We start from the raw sequence: 24,652 nt of genomic DNA, 5'->3' as shown, positions 1-24,652 counted from the left end.
CCCTTCGACTGCCCGAGCCTCCTGGGAGAGCCAAAAGACATGTTGATAGCCACACGGTTCGCAGGGTTGCTCCTGCTCGAGGCACTGCCCACGCTTGTAAAGAGGCTCGAATCAGTAATTGGTGTCTTCCAAGATCCAAAAATTCAAGCTCGTCCGCACAAAGTCACGTTCCATTTGCCCGGGTGACATGAATTTCAACAACGCGGTGCCGAAGAATCAGGCACAGTGAGCGGTGAGAGCTTGCGCAAGTGGCTCTGAGCGCAAGCTGATACTCGGAAAACCCTAACCCGCGGTCTTCAACAACTTCCGTGCCCCTCCAGATAGACCCACTCAAATCGCGCTCAAATGCTCCCCAATGCCGCGCTGCATGTCAATCTCGACCGAGTTCCATTTCAAAATCACACCACAACAATATCGGCCCCAACCCGGTATATGACCTCGACTTCCCACAGCCCGCGGCACTTCAACACTTCGAGCAGAAAGCTTGATAAAATTAAAAAAAGGCTGGGGAAAGCAAAGGAGGAAAGAACAATGGCAGTCTTTCAGAACCGCAAATACCGCTCAGCGGCAGAGTCCAACACCTTCGGGGCGCGCTACCGCGCCATGATGGCCAAGCGGCCCTTCTTGCTCTTCGGTCTACCCTTCATGACTGTTATCGTGGGTGGCTCCTTCGCGCTCACCCCGGCGACGGCGATCAGGTACGAGCGGCACGACCGGAAAGTCCGGCAGATGACGCGCGAGGAGGAGCTTGGTCTGGGCAAATCGGGCAGGAAGGTTGACATTCGAGAGGAGTACTACGTATGTGTCTTCCTTCGCCTCCTTTTCTTTGGAAACTACATTTCCATTAGCAAGCCGGGAGTGGCTTATTCGCTGACGTGGTGTTATTATCTACAGAGACTGGCAGCAAAAGACCTCGACAACTGGGAACAGAAGCGAGTCAAGCGGCTCAAGGGGGAGAGCGACGGTATCCTGTGACGAGGCAGGCAGTGCACAAGTCAAAAATGCGCGACCAGAGGCCGATGGTTAGCTTTTCGATGCGCGCTGCCTCCTCGCACCGCCCGTCGGAGTGAAGAGCTTCCTTGCCTTCATTACACCATTCTCACGCAGGCCATACCCTTCATGATCTCGCATAAGCGCTAGTTCTCGTGTCTACACGGTGTCTCCCTGGAGGGAGAAAGAGAGAGGAAGGGAGAGAGAGAGACTCAAACTGCAAAGCATTGGGTGTTGCGGGCTGCTGCATCGAAGAGAGGTACCTCCTCAAGCGACCACTAATCCTCTCTTTACCAGGACAAGCACGTCGGGATAGTGCATCCAGTTCATTTACGTTTCCTGTTCTCCCGCCTCCAGCAAGACAGACCAAGCCAGGTTATGCACACGGGCCCCGATTCGAGGCGCTGGCGACAAGGTTGATCGCATTGCTGTGATACGGGTCGGTATCACAGAAAAAAAAAAGCGCACCGGAAAGCTGAAGCTTGTGGCGGTTCACATTGGGGGATCGGTGTGGAGAGTAAGCAGCGCAATCTGGGTACCACGTGCGTCAATGTGCACCCGACTCGCACCCGACTCAGGGAGGTTGCATCGGGTCTTCAAAGCGAGCAGATCTGTCATGGGTATCCGTACGTACAGGTACCTACTTAATAGGGACAATGAACGGGTCGGCATTTCGCGGCTGTCCGAGGCCGCCACGAGAGTTTGGGGATTGCCCAGGCCCTAGAACAAAACCACCAAGGTTCGAGATGTTCTTATGTGATGCGCTTGACGTGGTAGCGAGTCGGGGAACGCATGACAATTTACAACCCGCGGCGTTACGGGATCTTACGCTCAATTTAGCGGGATAGTGTTTGTTGTTTGCTTACCGTCACCAAGGATCCGTGGACTGGCAGCGCTCGGATACCTCGAGTGTTTCAGAGGGTCAAGCATTCGAGCCACAACAAGGCTTTGTGCCCCCCCGGTCCCGGATCCGTAGGAGTAAGCGACGGATTGCTTTGAGCAACTACCGACTGCTTAGACTCGGGTCATGCTTATGTCGACACGACAAACCTCGGTCGGATGGGCTCAACCCGTCATACCAGAAAATCCGACTCTGTACTCGCGTCATGTGTCAATTCGCGCCGGCGCTGGCCGCTCTTGGCACCCAAACCTTGAATATGACGTGTGTGTATGGAGCGATGATAGAGGGAAGAGCGCCAAAGCTCCGTAACGGGCTGCATCTGGGTGGGCCAATCTTGCGAACCGTTGGACGACGAGACTCAGGCCCGAGCTACTATTGATGACGAGCGATGGGACGAACAGGGAATCCTGGGGGGCCATCACTACTTCGGAGTTGGTCGGTCCCAGTTGTTGTTTTTGACACCAGGGGCTGATATCCCTCGAGGCTTGTCGGTGGTGATAGGGAAACTCCTTGATAACACGATCGTGCGCCAACTTCGTTACCCGGCACGGCGCTATAGTGTGTCTTGTAGTGTAGGTGGGGTTCCTCGGCTCAGCCTGCCGCCTTCGGAATTATTGGTGAGCGCGCGGGGACGACGGTTTGGGGAAAGTCCAGCTTCGCCGTCTTGGGCCTTGCCGTGTCTCGAAATGCAGCAGGAGCGGGTGCCAAGCACCTAACTCGACGCCACATATCAGGACAGCCGCTCCCATTCGCAGCACCGGGCGCAGGATCTGCGGATCAACCACACAGCCGGGTTGCTGACAGCGCCCAATTTGGAACATACCAATCAAGCATGCAGCAGCTCACAGCGCCAGCTGGTCGGGTCCCGTGAGCAGATGCCGCAACGATGAAAGAAGGTCGGGGGGTCGGAGCGAGGCCCGGTGAACAAATACGAATGGAGCCTTTTTTTATAAAAAAAAAAAAAAAAAAAGCCCCCTTCCTCTGTGTCCATTAAGCAATGCATCCCCAGATAAGGTAATTTGCTGAGTGTAGCTTCAAATGGCTATTGTGCCCTGTGCTGATATCTAGATCTCTGGGCCCTGGGCCGAGGGCGAGCAAGTGGGCTTTCTCCAGATTTTGTCCGATACAAATCGGGTCGAGAAGGCTATGAGCCTAGGGCATCCCAAGCAACAAACGATCTCCAGTCTCGCTAGCTTCCTATTAGGCATCGTAAGCCTTGGTGGCGTTTTGTAAGTGTATAGCTAGCACAGCCTGGCCGAATTACGGATTAGCGTAGTGGAGTTGTAGTGTAGGGAAGTTACTCTACTGCTAGGTACGTAGTTGTACACTACGGACTAGCTCAAGCGGGGCCGGCAAGGTTAAACCGTGCAATGGTTCCACAGCAGATCAAAGGAGACCCACCCACCAGGGTCTGGGGCTTCTTGCTCAGCGGGGCCGAGTGATCTGCTGCGGCGTCCATGACGTCGACGTGGCCACTTTTTGCGCAGGCAAACCCCCAAGAGGATAGAGGATCGGTGGGCTGAGGACGGCTGGTTGACGGGTTCGCGTCGGTTAGTTTGTTCATTGTTTGTCTCAATGACGGAATGACGGCACAACGACCCTGAGACGGGGCTTTGTTTGTCAGCAGCAGCATATCAACGCCGCGTTGGTACACTACGGGGACGGCCAAGTGTTGTCCGTACACGACCGTACACGATGGATTGTTTCTTTTGACAGGTGTCGTTGTTTAGGATTGTTGATGAGGTGGCTTTGATCGTTGGGACACGACATCGAGTAGGCCGTACACACCGACCAGACAGAGAGGACTGTACAACAATCAAGGGATTGATTGGGGTATACTTAAGGGTTGAGAACTATCATATCTCTGGTTGCACGCCCCCCCGGTCTCGCCCCATGGCCACACCAGCAGCATGGCGGAGATGGTGTGCAGCTAAGAAATCAGGTCACGCCCCTAATCTTGCTATCTCTGGACTGACGTAGTTACCTTAGCTGCTACTAGTCAGCCACATACTGCGCACTGCGACCAATAATCACCAGATCCTGTCCCTTTCCCAGCTTGGACCTTGCTTGACCCTGCAAGGTACCACACCCTTTTGTCATCGCGGAGATCGGTCACCGTCGCCCATGACATTGTCGTCAGGCACAAATAATCCAGGATGTGGGACCTGCATACTTATTATTATGTTCCCCTCCCCCTCCACTTCGTCCGGAGCCCGTTCTGCCAGGACTTGTTAGCCTTCACCTCGCACACCAACACGGAGCCGTGCCCGTCTCGGCCGCCAAGTGCAACCGGCAACAGCCGATTGCCAAACCGAAAGTTCGTATTCCACGAGCCGATACATACCTGACTAGAAGGACATCGATCCCGCGTGATGTTGTGCGGCCTCCAGCCTACCTCAAGCAATCACTTCCACAGCTTCCTCCACGGCTTTCGGAGACACAGGAATTCTAGACAACACAGGAGCGACAGCAGCGAGCCTCTCGAGAACCAGAGCGAGATGCCTCGCCGCCACCAGCACCTCCCCAGCGTTGCCGGCTCGCCGGCCTGCCCATCGATCGATTCCACAACCTCCCGCAGGCCAGACTTGTCGATCGACTGGGATCCTCTACGGCTGCACCCGTCTCTTGCTCCGGCCCCGTCTCCGCCGCTCCGGAATGCCTTCAGCGAGAGCACCTCCAGGCCGTACCTGCCACACGAGCTGCGGCTCGCCCGGTCCAGCCGAGCTGCTCACCAACCGCCGTCGTCTCCGCTACACGGCCGGAACCCGTCATCAGAAACGGTCATCTATGACGGCTTCGACTTTGGCTTCGACAACAGCGACAGCAACCGCAACCACAGCAGCAACAACAACAGCAACAATAACAGCAACAACAGCAACTACCATCCCACCCCGGCCCTGACCAGGTTCACCAACGCCACCGCTCCTCACAGCGGCAGGAGGCGAGCTCCCTCGCTGGCGCCCAGCGACGCCAGCAGCGAGTGCAGTTTGACCTTCAGCGGATCGTCGGCCGCGGACGACTCGTCGCACGAAGAGGAGATGGGCCCCGGCGGCGGTCTCGGCCTCGCCCCTGCGCCCCCTCCCAGGCCCAGGCCACGGCCAAGGCCGCGGACTTACGACGGCGGACCCGAAGACGCCGACTACTGGTTCCGGCGCGGCGGGTGGAAGAGGCGAGGCATCGTCTTTGTGGACTCGGGCCCGACGCTCGCCGGGGAGGACGAGACGTTCGAGATTTGAACCATCTCTTGATTGCTTTTATTTTTGTCTTACTCGATACCACTCTTTCAACCCTTCTTCTGTTGACTATTGTTATTCATTTTTCTTTATCGCTACAGCTGGCGAGCGTTTGCATTTGCATGGTACTACGGCCGGCGTTGAGGTCTCCGCTACTACGGTTTCTTGGGGAGAGTGGGTTCTGGATCAGGGGGACCTGGAGGTCTGGGTGGGACTTTGGGTTGCATACATGGCTGCGGGAAGGGACACACTTGGATCAAGGCCCTTTTTGCATCGGCATTCTCGGGGTTCTTTTGGAGGCGTTGCCGGAGTCATGGGCTGCATCACACTACCATACGATACCACGGGCCAAAAAAAATTGTCTTTTCTTTTTCACACACACTCTCGCTCTCTTTCAGGCTAGCCTCTTTAACGTTGCATGTATCAACCTAGTTCCGAGAATTCGTGCAGCAAGTTGGCGAAACACAAGCTCGGAACAGTTTTTTGATCTGATCTGAATAAACTAAATTCGAGGCAATCACCTCATATGGTACCTCTACTATACTCATCCCAATCGCCACCGGACGGAACCTCCGGCAGTATGTTCGCCTTACCTTTCTACCATTAATCAGCGCTACGATGGATGGCTTACAACACGCGCATGTGAGTCGACCTACTATGTAAGTCCTTTGCTCCCAAGACAAACACCCATGGCCAGGTCCAGACCCGGGGCTTTGGTCCCATCCGATCTCCGCGCAACCGGCTGGACCCCGCGGTAATTGCCGCCGTGCTTGGCATTGCCGGAATCGGCCCGGAGTGAAATGGAACTCGTTACGGATTAGTTAGAAACTTGACCCCACACTCAAATGTCACCTAGCACACTTCTTCCCTTTCCCATCAGCGTGCCGACGGGAAATGGTGGTATCACTCCACCTATTTTTTGCGCACCTCTTCGCGCAGCTTTTCCTCAGCTCGTCACGGCAAGTCGTCACATCGCAGCAGCTGGGAGGTCAAGTGGTTGCAATTAAGGGTCACGCGTGGCGGCGAGGAAATTGCGACCAGTGCCGGCTGATGACTCTTGCCTTGATTTTCCATTCTCCTTTAACACCGTCTCAGGTGATGGAACGCGATGGCAGCTCGTAAGGTCCTTCCTAGGCTTTTTGTTCACCGAGTCGATTGCAGGACATGTTTCCTCCACACCTCACCGCTGGAAGCTGGACACAAGGAAACAGGAAATGGGCCAATTGCCCTCAATTGTCGCACTCCAAAGCCTCCATGGCAGGCCCGACACCTTTCCAGGACCGTGCTCGGTTTTCCGCGGCCGAGATAATGACGAGTGGCGAGGGAAAAGGCCATGAATGCACTACGGATGATAGTGTAGGTACACTAAGTAAAGGGACCTGATGATCAGACCAGCCGAGCCAGATGGGCAGAGTGCAGCCGAAGATCCCGATGCGGACCGAAGCAGCTGGCCAGTGCAGCTTGACAGCCTCAGCGACCCATCAACGACGAGCCCGGATTTCAACCAACCCTCGCCTCCTCTATTTAGCGAGAGACTAAACCTGTTCCTGTCTGCCGCGCAAACACCCCTCTCGCTCCGAAGTAATCCGTACTCTGTGATGGACATCCATCACCAATACGGCACTAGTGCGATGATAGTGCGCACGACACCTGCAGGGACGCGGGGCTACGGTATTTGCAGTGAAACACAGCACACCGCAGGATATGGCCCAGTGGGTTAGGAGATGCACCCCGCGCTCGGCATGTCGAAAATGGAAAAAGCGATCTAACCGCTGCGAATCAAGGAAAGAGTTGACGGGTGAACAGAGACATCAGCAGAACCCCCCTGGGGCCGCAACCTTGATCGATGTGGTCAGTGCAAGACATGAGTTAGCTTCCTAACTATGTACGGAATAGGATAGTCCAGGGGACCTGTGACAGGTCAGGAATACCACAGGGGAAGCTCCCGCAACGAGATGAGAGCATGTAGGAAGCCGCGCATATATGTCATGCGTGTCTCGGGGCAACCGCGGGACCCCAGTTGTGAGATGTACTTCTTGGGAGATATCGGCATTGCATGATAGGTAGAGGGAGAGAAAGGGGAAAAGAGAAGCAGATAGGAGGAGGAGGAGGAGGAGGGCCAAGAGGAGGCAAAAAGCAACTCGCGAACGCCAGTTCACCCAGCTATGGCGCCGTCCGCGCTCGATGGCCAGACTCGAAACCTAGCGGCACATCCTCTCCCCCAACTCCCCTTCGCTCGGGGTTCCCAACTCCACCTCCGCCGTCAAGAGCCCCACCCCCACGCCTATCGAACCCTTCCCCCCCATCGGACTCTTTCCCACCCAGAAAGGCATGCCCCGGCGCCCTGGGCAAAGTGGTAGGTAGCCCATCTGCTCGTTAAACCCCCAGCCCCTCGTTCAGCGGTCCCGTCGCCTTGCTGACCAGCTACGGCGAGCAGTGAGCACGTATGTGTGTATTCGCGCTCCCGGCACCGCCAGTGGGCGCGGGTTAGCCGGCGGCGTGGAAAGAGGCGCGTCTGACTAGTCGGGCCGGAGCCCCGGGGCGCGCGTCGAGTTATATACAGAATATGCTGCCACCGGAGAGGCGGCGAAGGGGGTAGGTCGGGCGAGCTGCCTTGGTGTTGTGCCTCTTGCGCATGTTTTTGCCTTGCCGAAAATCCCCCCCTTCGCTGACGTTCTGTGTGGATGGGTCTGGATTTTCTGAAGTGCACGACATGTTTTGACAGCCCGAGCCGCCGATGGTTTGATAATCTTGGATTAGCAACACATTGCGCCCCGTGAATGACAAGGGACGCCAACTCCGCCTTGGTCAATTCCTTTCTTTGGGGCATATCCTAAGTGGAAGCGACGCATCCGGGGAGTGACAACACCTCTCCCCTGCTTCACCCCATTCTAAGGGGTGACTCCCGTGGTCGTCAGACACCGCGGTGTGGGACCACGCAGAAATCTAGACACAGATCGGTTGTGAGCCGGCAGAGTTCAAGAGGTCCGCGCATGCTTCATCAGGATACTTTCCATTGAGCCAGAGCTGTGCACTGGCTAGAGAGGAAAGGCCAATAACACCAAACATCCGGCTGCCTCCCTGTCACCACTCCCTTGTCACCTAACCTTTCGAGCATCGGTCATCTCTCTTTTTCAACCTAGCTGGATTCAGCTGTCTCAGGAAGCGAAGCGGCGAACGAGGATATGTATATTTGTAATGATGTTTTCCTTTTCTCTATCCAGCCCCTAGATAGAGAATATCCTCGGCGGCAACTAGCAAGGCCAAGAACACTTCAACCGAGATTGACATCAAACGAGTCCGTCTCCCAGCCTACGTCAGACGTAGCAGCTGGTGTTGGATCCCTAGAGCCCTTGATACTCGACGTGGCCGGAGTCGGTCCGCCGGACGATGGCGCAGAGGGCGACGCGGTCGACGCCGCACACAACGCAGATCTGAGAGGGATCGCCGCCGGCCCCCTGAGCGTCCCGGTCTCCTCGGCCGACTCTGCGGCTTCCTCCTCCGGCCACTGCGTCGCAGGGAACGCGTCGACCGGCCGCCCGTCCCGCTTCCACACCCGGCCGTCCTTCATGACGAAGCTGACCTTCCGGAACGCCTTCGGGTCCTCTCTGGGGTCGGCGTCCAGGGCGACAATGTCGGCCCGGTTACCCTCGTCCCACCACCCGAACCGGAACCCGGAGGCGTCCCCGCCGCAGGCATGCCACCCGGTGTACGTACCGGCGACGAGCACGTCTTCCACCGGGATGCCGGCCTCGATCATGATCTCCATCTCCCTGCAGTTGCGGCCGTGGTTGAAGACGCCGGTGTCGGCCCCGGCCGCCAGCCTCACGCCCCGATCGAAGGCCTCCTTGACGGCCATCTTGCAGCACTCAAACTTGTGCTCGTCGAACCCTTCCTCGGCCGTGCTAAGGGTGGGCACCCAGATGGTGCCCCTCCCCGCCATCTCGGCCACCATCTCGTCCCGGCACCGAGACGTGTCGGCGAAGATGTGCTCGACCGTGGTGACGCCAGCCCTGACTGCCATCAGCGCGGTGCTCGTCTCGGCGGCGTGGGCGGCCACGGGCACGTCGGCCAGCCTCGCCTCGGCGACGATGGCGTCCATCTCCTCCTGCGAGTAGAGCGGCAGCGCGGGGTTCCTCTCGCGGCGGTCGGGCGGGAACAGCAGGCGGCCGCCGGGGCCCTCGGTGTCGGGCGGGAAGCGCATCACTCGGCGGCGGTAGTCGGCGTAGAACTTGATGACGTCGGCGCCCTCGCCGATGCGCCTCCGGACGGCCGCGCGGACGGCCCAGACGCCGTCGGCCGGGTCCGAGGCGCGCGGCAGGGTCAGGCCCACGGCGGACCCGCGGGCGAGCCGGTTCTCGGTGCGGATCTCGTAGCTGCCGTTCGAGGCGAGGGCCTCGGTGGCGACGAGCAGGCGCGGCCCGGGCGTCAGGCCGCGGTTGATGCAGTCGCGCAGGTTGGCGTCGGCGTTGCCCAGCGCCTCGGTGCCCAGGTCCCGGTACGTCGTGTACCCTGCCAGAAGGGCGGCGCGGGCGTGGTTGACCGCCCGCACGGTGCGCTCGACGGGGGACTCGTCGCGCATCTGGTGTGAGTGAAGACGTTCTCTAATTGGGTTGTGATCAGTCTGGTTCCAAGTAAGGATGGTGGAAAGGAGGATGGGTGGGGCCAAGCCGGCCCTTCCCCCCCCCCCCCCCGGGGGTAAGAGGTAAGGGAGAATGGAGGAGGGGGAAGTACTTGTCTGAGTGCAGGAAGATGTGGGTGTGCGAGTCAACAAAGCCCGGGAGGACTACTTTGCCGCGGAGATCGATATCGTGCTCGGACAGAGGGCCCGGGAGATGGGAGCTGTCGCGCTGGTAAAGGCGGGCAATGGCGCCGGTTTTGGTGTTAACCTCAACCGAGACATTCTTCAGAAAGGACTTCTGGATGGGATCGAAGAGGAGGGAGGTATGCACGGCGAGCGTCTCGCGAGGATTGGGATCATTGTTGGGAGGCATTGTCGGCTCGCCCTCGGCGGAAACCTGTGCAACGGTTGAGGGAGTCGAGGGAGCGATTGCCGGGTCGGGAATGGCTCTGGGTCTTGGTTGAGCACCGGCACGCGAGGCGCCGTTTGACGAGGACCAGGCAAGGTCGGTGGCGGTCATGGTTGGACGTTTGGAGTTTGCTGCCCGCTTGGCGTTGTTGGTGACGTTGACAGGTATTCAACCAAAATTGCGGGACACTGGAATCTACACGGTACTCTATTTCATACTTGCAATAAAACGAACTGAGGGCGCCGCCAGGCAGCAGGCTCTTTGGGTTCTGCTTCCTTTGCTATAGGCCAGGAAAGCACACCCCGGCCGCAACGCCGACGTTGGCGGTGGTGCGCACCTTGATGGCCACCTGTGGGGGACCGGGAATTGGCCCCGCAAAGCTCTAGTGTATCTGTGGGTGCCGTTGCCCTCACCGACTCAACGGTGCACCGACAGAGTGCCAGCTCATTCAATCGAACGGATGGAAATATTATCAGCCACAGACCAGTCACGGAGAAACCGGGCCGGCCATGACTGGGTGCAGACACTTACTTCGGCGGCTGCCGGTTCGAGAGTGATCTTTGATCTTCTGAGGGCGCATTGGTCAGTCACTGTCTGGGATCCCGGAGCCGGGGGTGAACTAGCACATACTCGAGTCGTTCTGCAGGTGCGAGTTTGCTGTCTCTTCGTTGTAACGAGTTCCCGACCCTGTCTCGGTGGCCTTTGGGTTGCGCTGGTCGCCAGCCTCGTAGACCTGTTCCTCGTAGACCTGCCGGTTTCCGACGTTTGACTGCATTATGATTTCTGAGGCGATGTATTCTCACTCTCAATATGAAAAAAAAAAAAATAAATTCAATTGATTGCTGAATACTGGAGGACAGCGATCTTTGCCCAACACCATCCTTTTGTATCTCGCGAGATGCGAGAGCTCCCCTACTCTACGTCATCTCAATCTCTTCCTCCCCCCCCCCCCCCAAAAAAAAAGGCACAAGTGGAGAAAGGAGCGGCGATCATGAACAGATGGACATCATACATGTTTCTAGAGATGCTTGTGCTGGCTGTGCCTTGTCAAGGAAGTTATGTTCTGAAATGGTGTAGAGACATTTCACAAAGTGGCATGGTGGCTTGCAAGGCTTGGCAGTGATGCAGTCACTCGGCCATCAAACTCGCAACGGAGCTAAAAGAAAAGAAGGGGATAAGAGGTTGATAGAGAACCGCTTTAACAACTCTCTAGCAACCATCTGAAAGAAGCAGCGCAATGCATAAATTGGTTCACATCCTGAAACTGAACGCCGGCACGGGAATAGAGTTTCGTCGTCGAGGCGCCGCAGCCTTCAAGTTCCATTGTTGTTGTAATAAGTGGAAAGAGGCTTCAGAACAAACTCGGAGCCAGCTCGCTGTGACTGTACCTGTACCCACAAACCTAAAGGCGGGCGGAAGGCAGAAACCGGACTGGCTGGGGGGAGCAAGGTGGCCCAAGCTTCCTTGCCGGTTTGAACAGTGCTCGGAAGATGCCAGGCAGGTTGGACCTCACCTCGCAACCGCGCTGTGAACAAGGCAACCTCGAGAGAAGTGCATCGCAGCAGCGCCCCAAACACCATACCTAGAACTGCCCAATATAAAAAGAGAAGTAGCATTGTTGCTCAAGATGTTCCGATTTGTAAGGACCAAAAAAAAACATTTCATATCACACATCAACTGAGCCATTTCTTCATCATAACAAGAAGCCAGTGTGTTTCCAGATTTGCTGACTCCGGTTTGACGTGGAAAACCACACACACAGCACAAAACGCTTGACATCATTACCCTATTCCATAAGGCGAGCTCGCCGGCCTCGGTGAGGCTGGCGGCAGCGCTGCGCCAAGCGTCGGCCGCCGCCTCGGAGACGTCGACCGAGGACCAGGCCAGCGACCGCTCGGCGCAGTCGGCCTCGGCGCGGAGGCCCGAGTTCAAGCTCGAGATCACCGAGAGCCTGCCGACGGCTGACCAACTGCGCACCATTCTCGACTACGCCGGCAAGCAGCGCGTTGGCACCATCGTCAAGGGCGCCAGCGACGAGCAGGACGCGCTGAGGAAGTTCAAGGAGAACGTCGAGAATCTGCAGAGGCCGGTGGTATGTTCCAGCCTCTCTTCTATCTGCTTTCTTTTTTTCTTTTTTTTCTTCCTTTTTTCCTCCTCTGCTCTCATCCCTGTTCATTTTCATTCGCTCTGTTATTCCATTTGCGCCTCTCTTTCTTCCAATCTCCGCTGTGGCGACTAATGATGCATTGTGCAGGTTGTCGACTGGAATAACGGCAAGGTCGCAGCCGGAGAGAACGAGTCGGAAATCTTGAAGATGCTCAACGACCTGCCGAAATAAGGTAGCCAGTCATGTACCACTGCTGTGAATGACCATTCTGCTTTCGTGGGTTATCTCGTCTCTCATCCTCCTCCCTTCTTGGGGCCTCTTTCTGTCCGCTGGAGAAGAGCTTGCTTCCTTTAATCCGCTGCTTCTCTCTCTTATCTCTTATCCCTCCTCATTGTACATTAACCTTTTGGTCGGTGCTCGTGGCGCTGCAAGAACTGTATGTTCTGTTGTTCTTGATGCAGAAGTGGCGAAAGGACGCGCGTTATTCTGCAAGAGGAGAGGTTGAGAGTGTAATAGCGCCCTTGGGGCGCCGGAAGACAAGGACTGCATTGAGAATCCATTGGCCGACCCGGAGTCGAGTGTTTCCTACTCGGCAGCGCGCCTGCTCACTCGGAATAGGAATGCTTGAAGAGTGTGGAATGGGGCTTCACCATGAGATAATCTCATGTCCATCGCATGCCGGTAATGCCAATGTCGGGGCGTGATCGAGGGTTCACCCCCCGTTGGTGAGGTTCTGCAAGGCCCGACTGGGTATGCTTTCGAGCCTGCACTCACTACCTTACTTACTTGTTCTCTGCACCTTGACCTACTCATAGCCAAACTCCTCATTCATGAACGACACTAGGAAAGCAGATCTGAGCTTACACCTACAAAGCCTGGTTGTAGTAAACCCTTTTCAACCACAGCAAGCTGCAACTATCCTGCCCGGCGAGGTTGTTCCACAATCCCATCTCTCATTTCATCCCATCTTGTTCTCAATCTGCCCATCTGCCCATCTGCCCATCTGCCCATCTTCCCATTGCGCCCATTGGCATCTCTTCCCCCCTTCTTCTTCTTCTTCTTCCTCTTCTTCCGCTCGTTTAGTCGCTCGCTTTGTCAACGAAATTCTACTCATCATAACCATTTCTGCTCGCTGTGGCCGAGGTGTTTCGACCACAAGATTGTGGGAATCGAGCCTCTACCATCGCTTTTGCCTCATTCCTGCTCTCCCATCAAACTTTCCGACGATACTTTCCGACGAAGGTAAGCTAGAGAAAAGAAAACGAGAAGGAGAGGAAAAAAAAAGAAGAAAGAGAGAGGCGCAAATCACCTTCTTCTGTGCCCCATCGTGGAAGCATTATCGCAGACATGCTCGCTAACCGCCCGCTCTCTCGTCCTACAGGGCTCTCGGGTCAGTTGAGATGGCTCCTCCTGGTAGCGTTCGAGAGGTGCTGCTGCCTCATCAATCCAAGGTCGGCTGGATCTGGGGCCTCGCAAGGAACGACATTGCGATCCCACAGCCCTTGATGGGTTTCTACTGGAACATGCCACAGGATGCGCCCTGCATCCTCTCGCTCCCCAAAGCACGCCGCTGCTTCAAGCGCGGCGAGATCCCTCACGGCCGTCGTGGCGTGGCCTGGGACGACGATTACGTCTGCGATGCGGCCGCTGCTCTTCGCGTCAGGCGTGGTCCTAAGATGAACACGCTCGTTCGGCCGAGGACGTGGGAGGACATGTACCAGTACTTTGACGCCATCGATCTCTGGAACATGGGCGCCTGGAACCTCTGGCGGGTCGTCCATTTCGCATGCGACGAGAACGAAGGGGCCCCCGGCGAGCCGTCTCCCTCCAAGTTCGCCGCCTCCTTTGAAGTCGTCGACGAGTGGGCATACGATTGGTGCACCCACGAGGAGCACCGCACTCGCCTAAGCGCGTGGGATGAGCGGTCCGATATCCTGTGCGTCCTGTCGCCGGCCGAGATCAACCATGTCTCGTGCTGCGGCATCCAGGAGCTCTCGGTGCTCCGCGGGGCGCTCAGGTACTGGTCTCGTTTCTACAAGAACCAGTCCCGACAAGGGGACAACGGCCAGGACGTCTCGGCCGTGTCGGCAAGCAGCAGCAACTGTCGAGACGCTCAGGACTCGTTGCCTACTCGCGCACTCGATGGTACGTACGAACTGTACCGGTTGGACTCCTTCTCCCCTCTTGTGTCGGCCCCTGCACTCGAAGCATGCACAGCATTATGGCGAAACCGAGATGGCTAACCGGGGTCACAGATAATGACATCGCCCTCAGCAGGCCCGAGCCGAGCTCCATCGCGCCGACCAGCCGTCCGCGGCGCCGCTCCAGCTCGCTCTCCCTGCCGCGCGCAAGCTCGCGCCGGGACGAGGGCGAATATACCTACGTCGCGAACCCGGCGGTTGTCATTATGAATGGAACGACCGCCGCCAGGACGCACCAGCTGTCGTCCGGCTCTAGACCGGCAGAAGCTCGCACGGGCGAGAACCAGGGCAGGGGTCATAAGCATTCCAAGTCTGGCCCGGCTCCCGCGGTTCGTCCGGCCCCTTCGCTGGCAACGAGAGGCGCTGGCGTCGAGGGCCCAGGCCCGTCCCGGTTGCCGAGCAGCTCACAAAACCTATTCAGCCGGGCCAACGGTGCTTCTCGACAGCCGACCCAGCCGACCCAGCCGATCCCCGGCTCCGTCGAGGCCGACATTGCCAACAGGACCGGCCAAGACCCCCATCCACGCTCCCAGGGCTCCGGCCATCGTGCTCGCTGCCCCAATCACGGCCGCCGGAACCAAGGATCGGATTTCAGGTTTGCCCCCTGCTCTTGCCAACAGTGCGTCGAGAAAGCGCGCAGCGTTCATATCGCACCCCTCGAGATAGGAGACATGTCCAGCAGGGAGGCCCGGGCCGCCATCGCCGAGCACCTGAGTCAGTGGGGCCACGTGGAGGGCTGCGAGCTGAAGAAGTCCTACAGGGACAACTACTACGCCCTCGTCCGGTTCTCCAGCGAGGCCAGTGCTCACCTTGCCGTCCGCCGGTCGAAAGAGGATGGCCGCGGACACCCGAGGCTTGGATGCTTCACCATCTCCTACCCGCTGAGATCCAAGCACTTCAGGCCCGAACCCAGGCCTCGACTGGGGAGCAGCGGAAGTCATCACTCCGCGGGCAACGGGAGCGGGAGCCCATCTTCGGGTGGCACCGGCAATCTCTCCTCGGCCCGGGACGGTGGGAGCCCTCGTTACGGTGGTGGCTCTCGGGGCACACGGCAGTCGTTCTCACAAGAGCGGCAGTTGCAGCAGCGCTTCGGTCGCGGTTCACGCTCGCACCATCACCAACGGGCCGAGAGGGCACTCCTCTCCAGCATCAGGACGCCCCCCCGTCGGTCACTGAGCCAGCAGTTCCCGGATCCGCCGCACCCGGCAGCCCCTGGGGCCGCGCGGTCGCACAGCATGATGCAGCCTGGTCAGCACCAGCACCAGCTCCAGCTCCAATACCGGAACCAGCATCGGCATTGGCCTTCATCGTCCGCCGGCGCCTTCTCCGGCTCTCCCTCGTATGAGAATAGACCCTGGTCCAGCCACTACTGCCCTCGGGGAGCTCCTTCGCTCAGCCCGCATCTCCCCCCGCCGCCACTCCCGGGGCATTACGTACCACCACCCCCTTACCAGCCATTCTTCAGCAGCCCGTACCCACACCATGCCTGGCTGGACATGCCCATGCCACCCGCTGCGTCTTCGTACCATCCGCTCCTGCCCCTGCCCCCGCCTCCGCCTCCGCCGCACGCACAACACTATCCCGGCTCTGAGGAGGCACGTCACCCCGGGTTTCACTGCGCTGCAGGGCTTCCGCAGCCGCCTCTTCCTCAACCGGCTTACGGCTGCGGCACTCAACCTCAGGGCCATTCCTCCCCAACCTTCTCCGCGCAGACAAAACCGCCTTCTGAAACAGAGGCATTTGGGAGCTGCCCGATTTCATCCAACGCCTCAACCCACTCGGCTCAGAGCTCTATCGCGAGTACAAGCGTCAAGGTCCGTCTGCCGGAGCTGCCCCAGGAGAAGCACTCCCCGGACACCGTCCCTACCCTTCCGAGCCATAACAGGGTCAAGAAGGATAGTCCCGTCAGGCGGATCAATTTCGGTGACGTGTCTTCCGAGATGGACACCGGGGAGCCCGCTCCCGTCACCGTCCCGGACCGTATCAGGGCGCGCCCGAACAGCTCTGTGAGGCGCATCACCTTTGGAGACTTTGGTCCCCCCGAGACGCCGGGGTCGACAACCGCTCCTCCCGCTGCTGCTGGGCGCTCAGAGTCCACCGAGTCCACGACGCCCACACCAGCAGCTGCTCCGGCACCCCCAAGCGCACCTCCCGCAGGCAGCGCAATGACATGCAGTGGCACTCGGGCCCTAACCTCGGACGACGACACCCGAGCGCCCGAACGTTCCCACGCTGGGCGCACCCAGCAGCCGACTCCATCCACTCCAACCCAACAACAGCACATCAACGGATGCGGCGAACCCCACGTGAGCCACGAATCCAAGCCGGCCAACGCCGAGAACGATGATGAAGATGAAAGGGGGTCTGAAGGGCAACTCGACAAACCTACCACACTCCCGTCTCGTCAGAACGTGGGGGACGTCAGGCTCGATCCCGAGTACAACGCCACCGTGATCCGCCGGCCGCCGCGCCATGACCGCGTGTATTCTTCGTGGATAGGGGACGGATTCCCCCCTGCAGCTCAGCCGACCTACCCGGATGCTTCATCGCAGCCGCAAGCTGGAGGAATAAGCGCCGCAACATGGCTGCAGGCACAGGATGAGACTTCGCCATCCCAGGCGTGGAACCCGGCCGTCGCACCTTTTGCGCCCCCTCCGCGACCTCAGCATTACCAGCATTGCCGGCCCGGCGAGCCCTACATGTTGAAGCAAAAGGGCAAGAAGCGGAGAAACAAGTATAGGAACAAGTCCCGCCTCGGCTCCCAGACCGCAACTCGCTCGAGCACTCCCATCCCCGAGGCCGCGAACAACAACAACGCTTCAGCCTTCGCCAACGGCGAGACGTCGGCCCGTTCGTCCCCGGGGCAGCACCAGGACACCGCCATCCAGCCCCTTCTGCTTCAGAGCGGAGAGGACCACCAGCCTGTCGTACCCCAGCCGCAGCAGCAGACTCCGGGCGACGGCGGCATTGCCAACCATCTCGAGGAGGCGATTGACGGCGCGGAAACCCGCAACGGCTTGCTGAAGCGGGACAGGAAGGGCAAAGGAAAGGCGGTACCGGCTACTTTGGAACGAGACAAGGACTACAACAATGACACCGGCAGCGGGGAGGCCTAGCAGACCTCGCCATCCCGTGTGGCAGTTCAACAAGCCAGCAGCAAAGGCGGCCGCGATTGGCTGGATGAGCACGCGGTGCGCAACGGCGGAGAGAGTAGCAGCACCACAACGGGTAAAGGCTGGAAGAAGAGTGCCGGCCATGGCGGTGGTAGTGGTGGCGGCGGCAAGAGCTGGCACTGGGCCCGGAAGAAGGCGGCCGGTGACCAGAGCGGCGGCGAGAAGACGGCTCCTCCCCCCCCGAGCGTCGGCGAGACAAGACAAGACGGCAACGCGGCGGAGAGAAAGAACGGCGCGGCTCACACTGTCAAGGAGCTCGCGCACGACACCGGCGAGGACATTACCGCCGCCGCCGCCGCCGCCGCCGCCGCTTCCGAGACCGAAACTGCCGACAAGACCGATACGACCAAGGACAACGAACCCACCACCAACAACAACTATTACTACTACAACGCTGCGCCCTACGTCAAGAGAGTCGGCGCCGCAACCCGCCCGTCCGCATACCGCGCCAACGCGGGAGGCTCCCTCCGGATCTCCCGCCAGCGGCTCGCCGTGCACGGCGGCAAGAAGCGACCCCCACCCGCGGCAAGGGGGGACGTGCGGGATCTCTTCAGGGACCACCGGGACCAAGAAGACCGCCGGGGCCCGGAGGAGCACCGGAATCGGGAGGACCAGGCGCAGCAGGAGTAGGGGTCTGACGAGCCTGCGGCGGCGCAAGGGACGGACGGGGAATCGGAGCTGCCGCTGCTGCCGCCGCCGTTGCAGGAGCAGGGGGATCACGAGGAGGAGGATCACGAGGAACAGCAGGTCAGAGACGCAGAAGCGGAGGCGGCGGCGGCTGCTGCTGCTGCTGCTGCTGCTGCTGTTGCTGCTGCTGTTGCTGTTATCACTGCTGCAGAGAAGAGCCGCGGCATTCCCGGGATGAAGAAGAAGGGGACCAGCAAGAAAGGCAATAAAAAGACGACGAAAGGCAAGAAGGGTAACAAGAAGAAGAAGAAGAAGCAACAAAAAGGAAAGAGAAAGGAACCGACCAGCGACCTAGATGGCCAAGGCGAAGAGGGAGACATGAGGATCAAGAGCTCGTTGGCCCGTTTGCTCGTCGTAATGCTGTTTCTTTTGCTTACCGGTCTCGTTCAGATTGGCGCGTCGTGGGACTGGTTACGGCTCGGAGGGCGAGCACAGCTGACATTCCAATCTTGAAAAGACCGCGGCACCAGCAAGAGATACGGTTGATTTTTTTTGTTAAGAAAAAAAAAATCTCTTTCTGGCTAGCATGCCTACTTCCAAGTGAGATTGGCATCGCCGAGTCGACATATCTGGCGTTGGGGTTTGGCGTTGGAGTTTTTGAGTTGGTGTCTCTTGTTGGCTTGGTGGTTGGGGTCACGACGCTATGCGCCGCGGAATGATGCTACCGAGGCTGGATGATCATGAGAGACCACGAAGGGGGGGAAATTTATGACCGGATGACGATAGATGGTGCTGTTGGAGTTCGAGAGTGGCTGGCCATGATTCCCGAGTGAGAATTTCGGTTGCTCTGCTCCGGAGTAGGGAGATTGGTCAGAGCTCTCTATTGGAGCACACGGCGAATGTACAGTATCTACAAGTATTCTTAATGCGGTGGTTTGCAACATGGTATGGCGGAGGGCGATTTGTTTCCGTCGTCACCGTTCCGGGAACGCCAAGTGCCCATCTCAGGGGTTGCAGCTTTATTGTGCAAACTTTATTTATCCCTTTAAAACACACGCCAATTCGGCCTCGTTGAAACGCCATATTATGCCGTTTTCTTTCGTATTTACATCCTAGACATATAGACAAACAAATTCCCCCCTCTTGCTCGTCTCGCATTGAGGGCTCAACACTGCTGCTTTCATGACCGCATGGCCGCCTCCGCGGCTTGAGAATTTACAAGTTATGGCATTCCTCTCATCTCGAAGGGGGGGGATCTGGATCGGCCGCAACCAGACGTCGCATGCGGCTGCCGTTGCCACTTTGCCAGCATAACTAGCCTCTTCACCACCACCCAACCGCTCATTACACCCTGGCTAACCGTCACCTCCAGGAATGAGCAAAGCCCTACCGAGCGCGAACGCTCTGTCGCTTACATGACGGAGCACTCGCCCTCCTGCTGCTTCCCGATCTTGCTCCTGGATATCCTCTCTCGGGTGCGAGGGCCACTCTTGCCGGACCGCTTGAGGTCCTCTAATCGCTCTCTCGCCTTGGGAAAATCCTGGGCTGTCGCAGCGGCTGTCAGCACTGTTGCCGGCTGGACCAAAACCCCGATATTCCGGGAAGCCATCAAAAAAAAGCGAGGAAAAAAAAGGAGAGAGAGAGAGGGAGGGAGGGAGGGAGAGAAACTCACCAGCAGCTCTCCAGTACCACCTCTTCGCATCCTCCAGGTTCGCCGGCACGCCGATACCCACCTCGGTGAAGTAGCCCATGGCGTACTCGGCCTTGCTCAGGCCGGCCAGGGCGGCCTTCCTGGCCCACAGGTAGGCCTCGGTGTCGCTCTGCTGCAGCACGCCCTCGCTGCCGGTCAGGTACCAGCCCGAGAGGGCGAGCTCGCTCTGGTGCTCCTCCTGGACGGCGGCGCGGCTGTACCACATGATGGACAGGCGCGGGTCGATGGGGCAGCCGAGCAGGCCGTACTCGTAGGCGCAGCCGAGGCGGAACTGGCTGAACTTGTAGCCCAGCTCGGCGGCCTGCTTGAACAGCTGGAAGGCGTAGGCCTCGTCGCGCAGGATCACGTCGTTGGGCTCGGCGCTCTCGTACAGCAGCGCCAGCTCGTGCAGCGCGTGCGGGTTCTCGGGCGTGGCGCGCTCGGCGGCCCGCTTGAGCCAGCTGATGGCCTCGCGCGGGTTGCGCGGCTGCCCCAGCAGGCCCTTGAGCAGGATCATGCCCATCTTGTACATGGCCGGCGTGTCGCCGAGCGTCGCCGCCCGCTTGTACCACTGGATGGCCTTGAGCGGGTCCTTGCGCGTGCCGCCGCCCTCGTCGTTGCCGATCTCGCAGCACACGGCCGTGCGGTAGGCGGCCGCCGCGTGGCCCAGCTTGGCCGCCGACTGGTAGAGCGAGAAGGCGTGCGCGTTGTCGGGCTCGCCGAACAGGCCGCGCCCGAGGCAGTCGGCCAGGAAGAACATGGCGTCCGGGTTGTTGGCCTTCTCGAGCTTGCGGAGGATCTTCTGCGCGTCGACGAGGTAGCGTTCGCGGGACCGGGCGCGCGCTTTGGGGTCGGGGAGGTTGGGCACCAGCGCGTCCGACGCTTCGACCAGCCGCTTGGCCAGCCGGAGCGCCGTGGCTTGGTCCCCGGGGTCGTTCTTGACCGTGGCCCGAAGGTGCTCCAGTTCCTCGACGGTGACGGGCGGTTCCGCGGGCTGCGCCCCGGACCCGTCGGCCGCCTGATCGGGCGGCGGGCCTTGCTGGTAGCCCCCGGCGGGAGGACCGGTCGTCGTATTGGCGCCGTAACCGCCGGGGGTACCACTGTAGTTCCTCACCGGCGGCGGCCGGTCATTGAGGTTAACCACCGACCCGGGCATGTGCCCGGGACGAACGGGCGTGGGATGCGAGGGAAGGCTATCCGGGTTGTGGCCCTGTTGAGACGAAGGCTGCACTCCGGGCCTGTAAGGCGCCGGACCTGGAGGCAATCCCTGGCCCGGAGCCGGGCCGGCTCCGGGCTCCTGGTGAGATTGTGGGCCGCCGGGCTGATGATGGGTGGGCAGCGGGGGGATGTCGCCGGCCATCTCGAACACGGCTGTCTGCGAGTTGCGCAAGTTGGGCTGAGACTTCGCCCGGGTCATCTCGGGGTGCCGGCCAGGACCGCGCTGGGCCAGCTCTTGCTGGCTAGGCTGCATGTGCCGGTCTAACGAGTTCTTGGGGCGATGTGAGGGCATGGCATCGAAATCGGGGACGTCGGACGCGGCCGAGGGAGGGTTGTGGGCGGGATAGCCGTCATTGCCGCCGTAGTAGTCGTAGAGGTCGTCGACCGATGAAGGGCGGTCTTGACCGTAGCCCGAGTCATGCCCGGCTTCCTCTGGGCCATCCCGGCGCGCTTCTTGAGGCGGAAGGCCGTAGTTGTTTGGAGGATAGATCCTCGGCGGTGGCTGTCGCATTCCCTGCGCTGTGCTCGGTCGCTGCGGCACGCCGGGGCCGATAGGGCCCCTGTAAGGTGCGCTATCTGCCCGCATGAGAGGACCGGCCTGGCGCATGTCCATTTGATCTCCGGCCGGCATCGTCATGCTTCGAGGCGGAGGCCCGAAATTCTCCTCCTGGTAACCACCCCCCTGCGGTCCATATCCGGTGACCGGAGGAGGGCCACGTCGCCGGTCGGGGTAGTCCTGCGGGTGGTACTCTTGCGGTGGGCCACGGGGAGGTCCCATCGGCCCGGGTCTCCCGTAGCCGTTCGGGGGAGGGCGCATGGGTCCTCTCTGCTGCTGCGGCGGACCGTTCGGTCCTCTCGGACTCGGCCGGTTTCCCGATATGTCCATACCTTCCATCTGCGCTAGGATCTGCTGCTCCTGTTCCATATCTGACTTGCGCGGTGCGCCGGGAAACGAGGGGAAAGGGCCATTGAAGGCTGAGCCCATGTTAGCATAACCTCGTTGGTGAGGCCGGAGTGCCTAGACAGAATGCCAAACTCACCGCCGGGATCTGAGTGGGGAGCCCTATCCCCTGGACCTGGCCGACCGCCACGGCCGGGAGGGGGAGGGCCTCGGCTGCCAGGACCAGGAGGGTAACCGCCACCGCGAGGGGGATAAGGACCTCCCCGACCAGAACCGCTGGGGGGAGGCCTCATGGGGCCTTCTCTTCCACCCGGCATCGGTCGCCCGCCCCTTCCGGGCCCCGGGGGGCCGGGGTCGTAGTAGTCCTGCTGATAATGGTCTTGGTTGGGAGGAGGGCCTCCTCTTCCGTAGCCGCCGTCGTCGTACTGCCCGCCGTAGCCTTGATCGTAACCCTGGTCATATCCATTCCCATATCCGTCATAGCCGGGGCCATATCCGTCCTGATACTGGTCGTACTGCTGGGGCGGCGGTCCGTTGTATTGCTGCGGCGCTCCAGGGCCCGGGGGGTAATGTCGCTGCGGCGGAGGGCGCTGAGGACCCGGCCCTCCGCCGTATTGGCGCCCGCCACCAGCACCCCCATCGTATTGTCCGTTGTACGCCATGATGCCAGCGCTCCGTGCGGGTGTCGGTGCTGCCCTAGCTCCGAGACGTCTCCGAGAACCGGTCGCCGCAGCTGCAGATCGCGGCGCAATCGGGATCGTCCAAGAGCGCTGTCCTTGTGCGGTGAGCTCCTGAGCTGGTATGTGAGCGCAATGCGTCTAGATAGGTCGCATGGCAAACGGCGCGTCTAGGCGAATGTAGGATGTCCGGTTCGAGTTGGCCGACCTGGACCCCGGTCTCGACAAATTCCGCCGAATCGTATGCGACGGCTGAGATGGAAGCGGCAGACGGCACACAAGGGACCGGCAGCCGTGTGATTTGCGCAGCGCAACAGCACGAATGAAGGGTCGGGAGTCGTGATGGTGGTTGTTTGTGACCGTTTGTCGTTATCGTCGTGTTCGTCGTCGTCGTCGTCGCCGTTGCCGTCGCCGTGATTGTCGAGGCGCGCTAGTCGGGAGGTCAAGGCGCCGAGATTACGGAAGAAAGGGCGTGAAACAATCGGCTATGTGCTAACTCTTAGCAGTTATTAACGGAGATGGTGAGATCGAAAAAGGTATTGAAAAGTGCGGCAGTCAAAAGGGTCGCAGCCCAGAGGCAAGGACTGCATTGTGCATTATGCCCTGCTGGATCAGCTAAAAAGCCCGTTCTTCCGCTGCAAGGGTCCATGGGCGCACCCCTCAGAATTGAATGGGGAGAATGGCGCGAGTGGGTTTGGGCAGCGCGGGGCCTTGTTCGGGGACCAGGATTTGTTACGCGAGCCAAGGGTCCGATACTCCATAACTACAGCCCTGCGTATTTTGAACATTGAAATACGGAATACTGCGCCGAGTCATAGGCTGAATTACGGAGTAGCCATAAAAAGCGCCTTTTTCTCCTTATCCATCAACAAGGACCATACCAGCAGAGAATGCATGGAGATCTAACTTTTTTCGAGCCGGTAGTAAACTATGTTTGTATTGATGCTACCTGCCAAAGTTGGCATAGAATGAACCAATTTTCTCTTTTGTTACTGTCGATGCTTGATGCTGCTGTTCGGACCTCGTGCAACTGTGCAACTGAAACGTGACCGCGCTGTCGGCTGGACTGATATCCGAGCAGTTCTGCGGAGCTACTCCTTCTATGTATAACGTACATACCCAAGTACTCCGTAGTGTCGGTAGGGTAGCAACAAAGCCCATACATAAACATTCAGGCCCAACAGCGGGAGAAGTAGCTGAACTATCCGAGATTATCGCTGGGCTGACTTGCCCCTCGGAACAAGGCAGACCTAATTCGTGTCTTTGCCCCATTTGCAAGAGGCTTTGTAGAGCAACTGCCGCTTCCCGTCTTTTGTACATTCGCTACACAGCTGAAAAAGGCCCAAGAGTTTCAAAGTGAGTTTCGAAGCTTTTTGCTGAGTTGGCAGAGTTGCCCGACATGATGCGTATCAAAAGCTGTCCGCTGTTGGCAGTGATTGGTTTTCTTCAGCCCCCGCGAATCTGGTACGCGCCGCTCCAAGACCTGGGACAGGGGAATACAGCAGCGCATCTGCCTGCAAGCCAGCGGCGCGCGCAATGCTCGGCCCCCCGACTTCAACGCCTTGCGGATCGCACGCACATCACGGAGTAGTTATGTCGACGCCAAACACGTAAGCCCCAGAGAGGACCAGGGCTTCAATACTGTTTTCATGATCGCCCTAGCCCGGTGTTTCAAGACACGTAACTACGTATCTGTGCCGATGCCTGGGTCCTCAGCAGGCCGAACCTGGAATTCCGAGGAAGTCCCGATGCTCTCTCTCACGCTTGTTCGAGTCATAGGAAGGGAGTGCAAGGAAAGCCGCAAGCTCACCCTCAGATTGAGACCTGCGCACCACGCATCCACTCGATATTGGACTGGGCTCAAACCGGTAACCTTGCCTGCCCGAGTCCCGAGACACGGCAGC

General features: G+C 59.2%; 7 protein-coding genes across 7 annotated transcripts; 4 read left to right on the top strand and 3 right to left on the bottom strand.

Annotated features, from left to right (window-relative positions):
* Positions 1–531: 531 nt before the first annotated feature.
* Positions 532–975, top strand: P884DRAFT_192098 (cytochrome c oxidase assembly protein COX16-domain-containing protein; the record flags this gene model as incomplete). Its single annotated transcript, XM_069437645.1, has 2 exons — positions 532–798; positions 895–975. The coding sequence occupies 2 exons, from the start codon at positions 532–534 to the stop codon at positions 973–975; spliced, it is 348 nt and encodes a 115-aa protein (XP_069301207.1).
* Positions 976–3,894: 2,919 nt separating this feature from the next.
* P884DRAFT_53086 (uncharacterized protein) lies at positions 3,895–5,240 on the top strand. Its single transcript, XM_069445947.1, has one exon. The coding sequence runs from the start codon at positions 4,264–4,266 to the stop codon at positions 5,125–5,127; it is 864 nt and encodes a 287-aa protein (XP_069301206.1). The 5' UTR covers positions 3,895–4,263; the 3' UTR covers positions 5,128–5,240.
* A 3,051-nt stretch (positions 5,241–8,291) lies between these two features.
* P884DRAFT_216802 (uncharacterized protein) lies at positions 8,292–10,253 on the bottom strand. The gene is made up of 2 exons (XM_069439325.1): positions 9,859–10,253; positions 8,292–9,728 (listed from the first exon to the last, which is right to left on the bottom strand). Exons 1-2 carry the CDS (start codon positions 10,116–10,118, stop codon positions 8,399–8,401), a joined length of 1,590 nt encoding a protein of 529 aa, XP_069301205.1. The 5' UTR covers positions 10,119–10,253; the 3' UTR covers positions 8,292–8,398.
* A 428-nt stretch (positions 10,254–10,681) lies between these two features.
* P884DRAFT_296732 (uncharacterized protein) lies at positions 10,682–10,929 on the bottom strand (the record flags this gene model as incomplete). Its single annotated transcript, XM_069444438.1, has 2 exons — positions 10,682–10,722; positions 10,785–10,929. 2 exons carry the CDS (start codon positions 10,927–10,929, stop codon positions 10,682–10,684), a joined length of 186 nt encoding a protein of 61 aa, XP_069301204.1.
* An 852-nt stretch (positions 10,930–11,781) lies between these two features.
* On the top strand, positions 11,782–12,492 carry P884DRAFT_266843 (thioredoxin-like protein; the record flags this gene model as incomplete). Its single annotated transcript, XM_069442059.1, has 3 exons — positions 11,782–11,793; positions 11,917–12,246; positions 12,409–12,492. 3 exons carry the CDS (start codon positions 11,782–11,784, stop codon positions 12,490–12,492), a joined length of 426 nt encoding a protein of 141 aa, XP_069301203.1.
* Positions 12,493–13,661: 1,169 nt separating this feature from the next.
* On the top strand, positions 13,662–18,265 carry P884DRAFT_266842 (uncharacterized protein; the record flags this gene model as incomplete). The annotated part of the gene is made up of 3 exons (XM_069442058.1): positions 13,662–14,406; positions 14,517–17,515; positions 17,582–18,265. 3 exons carry the CDS (start codon positions 13,662–13,664, stop codon positions 18,263–18,265), a joined length of 4,428 nt encoding a protein of 1,475 aa, XP_069301202.1.
* A 1,408-nt stretch (positions 18,266–19,673) lies between these two features.
* Positions 19,674–22,095, bottom strand: P884DRAFT_192134 (uncharacterized protein; the record flags this gene model as incomplete). The annotated part of the gene is made up of 2 exons (XM_069437651.1): positions 19,674–19,807; positions 19,935–22,095. The coding sequence occupies 2 exons, from the start codon at positions 22,093–22,095 to the stop codon at positions 19,674–19,676; spliced, it is 2,295 nt and encodes a 764-aa protein (XP_069301201.1).
* Positions 22,096–24,652: the final 2,557 nt, after the last annotated feature.

The sequence above is a fragment of the Thermothelomyces heterothallicus genome, assembly GCF_042370625.1.
Source record: "Thermothelomyces heterothallicus CBS 202.75 unplaced genomic scaffold P884_scaffold_2, whole genome shotgun sequence".
In the NCBI taxonomy this organism is placed as follows: domain Eukaryota; kingdom Fungi; phylum Ascomycota; class Sordariomycetes; order Sordariales; family Chaetomiaceae; genus Thermothelomyces; species Thermothelomyces heterothallicus.
The sequence above is the reverse complement of the archived record's forward strand: the minus strand, read 5'-3'. Positions and strand labels throughout refer to the sequence as shown.

Coding starts and splice junctions, on each gene's coding strand:
- P884DRAFT_216802 (XM_069439325.1), bottom strand. CDS start 10,118: ATGCCTCCCAACAATGATCCCAATCCTCGCGAGACGCTCGCCGTGCAT. Junction 9,729..9,858: donor ATCTTCCTGCACTCAGACAA/GTACTTCCCCCT, acceptor CAACCCAATTAG/AGAACGTCTTCACTCACACC.
- P884DRAFT_53086 (XM_069445947.1), top strand. CDS start 4,264: ATGTTGTGCGGCCTCCAGCCTACCTCAAGCAATCACTTCCACAGCTTC.